Here is a 4,251-nt window from a genome sequence, read left to right on the forward strand (position 1 = left end):
TCTACACTTTAAATGTAGAATAGTGACTACTGCTCACCATGACAAGTTTGCCCCGGGCCTCCCAAACGATAGGACCAGTCCTGACCTAGATGAGAAAGATGGTGGCCCGCTGCCACCTGTCACTCGCTCTTCTTAGTGCTCACGGTCTTTTGCTAGTAAGTTTGAGATGTTTTGTAGGGGAGTCTTTATATATTTTGTTGGGAAGGTCATCAGTCAGCTCGTGAACCTAAACTAGCCAAGCCGAGCATATATTTTAACTTGTTAGACTAACTAGCCTAGCCGATTTTCCCGAGCCCTAATGAGCCAAGTCGAGCTGGCTCGATCTGTGCCCCTGGCGGCCGGAGAAGACTATGGGATAGTCTGAGTGTGCCGCTCTTGCGCCCATCATCGTGGGCGCGACAGGGTGCTTTTCTCAACTCTGGCTCGTGTCTCCAGGGAGTCGGTGGCTACTCGTCGGCGTGGAGACATGGAAATTGGTGGGTGGGCCGGAGTGGGTAAGCAGTTTCGATCGTCCGTATGCGGCGGCTACGCGCCGCGGCGGCACGTTTGCCACGCCAAATGAGACCACTCGTGCCATGCGTCCGCTCATGTATACTCTGCCTGCCTTCCTTCCGGTATGGAGGCCACAAGTCTTATTTTTGGGCCGTGCCTCGCGTACACAGCGGGGTCGATCGGTCAGTCCAGCATGGCTCGAAAATGCCTTAGATTGGTTGGTTTTTGCCGTCTGGCTGCGTTGATCCGGCGCTCTGCGAAACAGGGCGAGGGGGGAGCTGTCCTTAATTTCGCCCCCTTTTTCATGCCAAAAGTAGGCTCGGTTACAGCCGGAACGGCCTGCGATTAACGGCCAGCTCCTTCATCTAATTTGCGTATAAAGGCGAGCTCGGCCGGCCATTCCCCTTGTCGGAGCTCCAATTCTTGATCGCTTCTTGCATCTTCGCCGAGCTCCGGCCATTCCCCCCTGCTCCATGTCCAAGCCCACTCTGTTCTTCGGAGGTACGATCCGAAATTTCCGAATACATATGCTGTTAACAATCTCCCGTTCTTCTTGTACTACTTGTACAATGATTGGTTGATTGTGTTCTCCTGACCCCTTTGTGCAATTGATTATTCTCTCTTCTTTGTTCCAGATTGATTTCATTTGGTCTCGTGCTGCAGATCGGCGGCGTTCTCGTCGCGTTCCGCTGTTGTGAGCAGGACACGGCGCGCGGCGAGCGGATCGGAGTAGCCACGACCTTAACCTCGGAGGACACCCATGGCGCCCCCGGAGGGCACCCATGGCACCTGCAGCCGCGGTGGCGGGGGCGAAGAGCCCATGCAACACGAGCGCAAGCTCTCCTCCTACTCCTTCTCGTCGCCCGCCTTGTCGCCGTCGCCCTCGTCCGCGTCGTTGTCCACCATCTACCTGCCGGCGTCCAACAAGTCGTCGTGCGAGAGCATCCCCTACGTCAGCCCCGAGCTCGTCAAGCAGCCGTCCTCCTCCGCGTCGTCCCACGAGAGCTTCTTCCACATCGAGGCGGTCGACCTCGGTCCCAGCGGTCCAGACCACGACTGTTCTAAGTTCCTGGACTTCGAGCCCGCGACGCAGGCGCCGGCGGTCCAGACCATGATGGCGCAGGGGCAGCAGGCTGCGGGCGGCGGCGTCTCGGTGTCCGAACCGAAGAGGCTCCCGTCTTCGATGTTCCGCACGCGGTCGACGAGCCCCGCCGAGTGGAGCGTCACCTCCAACGACTCGCTGTTCAGCATCCAGCTCAGCCACTCCGGCGACCTCGGCGCGCTCTACGCCGACCTCTACTACGACGCTGCGGGGTTCCCCCGCTTCCCCTCCATGGGGAGCGACGCGGCTCTAAAGTTGCCGTCTTTCTCCGAGGCGTCCGGCGGGGGCCTGTGCGTGAGGGAGGACTGCGCCAGGTGCAGCGGCAGCGGAAAGACCAGGAAGTCCGTCAGGTTCGCCGCCACCGAGAGCGTCTCCGTCGAGGGCAAGCACTCCGCCGTCTTCCCGACGTACGTGATCTCATCGTCGTTTGCACGGATGGTTCATTCAACTCGTGAACTTGTCATCGTTGACGTGCGAAACTTGGCTTGGTGTGCAGGATTGTGGATGCGCGGGAGGAGGCGGAGGCGCCGGGGTCGGCTACCAAGGAGATCGGAGCAGCGCCTGGCTGGTGCGAGTTCGGGTGCTGTTGGCCGTCACCACCGACGGTGTGGTGGCCTCGCTGCTGCGCATGGCAATGCTGCGACTGCCGATGCTAATGGTGGCTATGAATTTGGCGGGAAAGGACAGCGCGCGTAATCTACATTGAAATGAACTCTTCGTTGCTTTTTGTTGGAAGGAAGGGTGTGTACATATGATTCAAATTAATCCTCTGACTTTACCATGATCATTCACGAAAATACTGTAGGATCAAATTTTATCCATATATTTAAGATCTAATAGATCATAGTGGAGTGAAATCAAAAGATCTTATTCCGTGTACATAAACACGTAGTGCAGTTGGCTAAGGCTCCAGGGAGGAGCCAGTTGGCCAGGGCTCGAACCTCAGCTCCTGCAAAAACCTCAAAAAAAGGTTGGGTCAGAAAGACCCTTTTTTTAAAGAGTTCAACAAGCGGAAGTTTGTACATCATCCATCTTTTAAATTTTCGACCCTTGTAACAATACAGATCTACAACTACCCTCTCCATGATCTGTATACCGGTATTCGGCTATTCCTATTCCTGTTCCGATTCAAACAGCTAGCCATTACTGCCGCTGGCTAACATTTGAAGGAACGGCGACCACCATCACCTCCTCCTGCTCCTCTACCCGTCGCTTCTTCCTACTGCTCCTCCTCAATCCTTCTACACATCCAACATCCTTCGCATGTCACCGTTGTCTCCACGAGTGCACATTTGTCGAGCAAGGAAAGGGGCGTCCATAATCTAATTTATTTAGCGAGTCGAATTATGTCGAATGGAGCTCACTTTTAAATGGGCAAAGGACTAATGACCTTATGTCACATCCGGTTTTCAAGGAAATAAACCAGATGTATTCCACATGTATGTCAGGATCAAGTTTCCATACATGTAGTGACATCATCAGTGATAACATAAAATTTGTCATTGATAACGAAAACATTCCTTACAAAAGGACTCGCATGTCTAAAAGAAAACACTAAAAGATCTTCAAATGGTAGCAGGACTCCCATCCATCCACAGGCGTTGTCCGGGGGAAACACCAGCCTATGACATGGTCATCAAAGCGACGCCTTCCTCCTTCTAGATTTCAGCACCATCATTCGGGAAGTCTTCGAAAGCTTCACCTTTTGAGCAGCATCCGGAAGTTTGAGAGAAGGCAAGCGTGAATACACAGAGTACTTAGCACGTGGGGGAAAAGTATGACATACAGGCTATTGATAAGGAAAAGCTTGACTTGGGATAACTGCGACTAAGCCCAACTAAACAAGACTCAAATGACTTAGCAACCTATTTACTAGATTATAACTCCAACAAATAAAGAACACAGCTCATCAGATTCCATTCGACTACCAGATTCACCAGATATCCCATATCCGGCTACCGACTCATCGGGAGTTCCACCACCCGACTACCCAAACAAAACCCTTCAGAATCCCCACTAATTATGAAAAAGTCCAAGCCTGCTAGTAACCGTGAGCACGGCTGATCGATCAGTTTTATTACTCTGCAGAGTTTGCACACTTTACCCATGAGTCGTGATTCCTGTTTTGCTTTGCACTTTCGGGGTGTAGAGCCAGGGTCTCACTACAAGGCCGTTACAAAGTGCCTCCAAATCTATAAGCACCCACTAAGGTTTCATCGCTAACAGAGATTTCATCCACTGCAGAGGCCCCCTCTTATGCCACTTAACCGACCATTGGTGCGTACAGAATATGAAGGGCACTAATTACTTAGCCAGGTCGTACCCATATAGACCTCATGGTTGTGCTGTTATGCCGGGTAATAGGCTTCACAAACCTATCCTTAGGATCCCACACAAGAACATACACAATCCCTGCTGTGTAGCTCCACCTCATACTAGCCATCCAGCTGGGATCCCTATTCCAAGTTATTACAAGATTACCATACCCCAACTACTTGTTTCATAGACATTAGTCAAAATTAATAATTACTCCAACCCTGACTGCACTAGCATAGCTACCCATTTCATGTTTCATGACCCAACAGAGGCTACAAGGAGTTGTCACACAAATTCTAGTAAAACTCTACTCATGGGATTCCATATTTAAACAAGCATGC

The 4,251-nt window shown here is 51.9% G+C and overlaps 1 protein-coding gene across 1 annotated transcript; it reads left to right on the plus strand.

The window, feature by feature from the left end:
• The first annotated feature begins 679 nt into the window (after nt 1–679).
• On the plus strand, nt 680–2,342 carry LOC133885686 (uncharacterized). Its single transcript, XM_062325423.1, has 3 exons — nt 680–993; nt 1,156–2,001; nt 2,091–2,342. Exons 2-3 carry the CDS (start codon nt 1,253–1,255, stop codon nt 2,248–2,250), a joined length of 909 nt encoding a protein of 302 aa, XP_062181407.1. The 5' UTR covers nt 680–993; nt 1,156–1,252; the 3' UTR covers nt 2,251–2,342.
• The last annotated feature ends 1,909 nt before the right edge of the window (nt 2,343–4,251 follow it).

The sequence above is a fragment of the Phragmites australis genome, chromosome 11 (genome assembly GCF_958298935.1).
Source record: "Phragmites australis chromosome 11, lpPhrAust1.1, whole genome shotgun sequence".
NCBI classification, from domain to species: Eukaryota; Viridiplantae; Streptophyta; class Magnoliopsida; order Poales; family Poaceae; genus Phragmites; species Phragmites australis.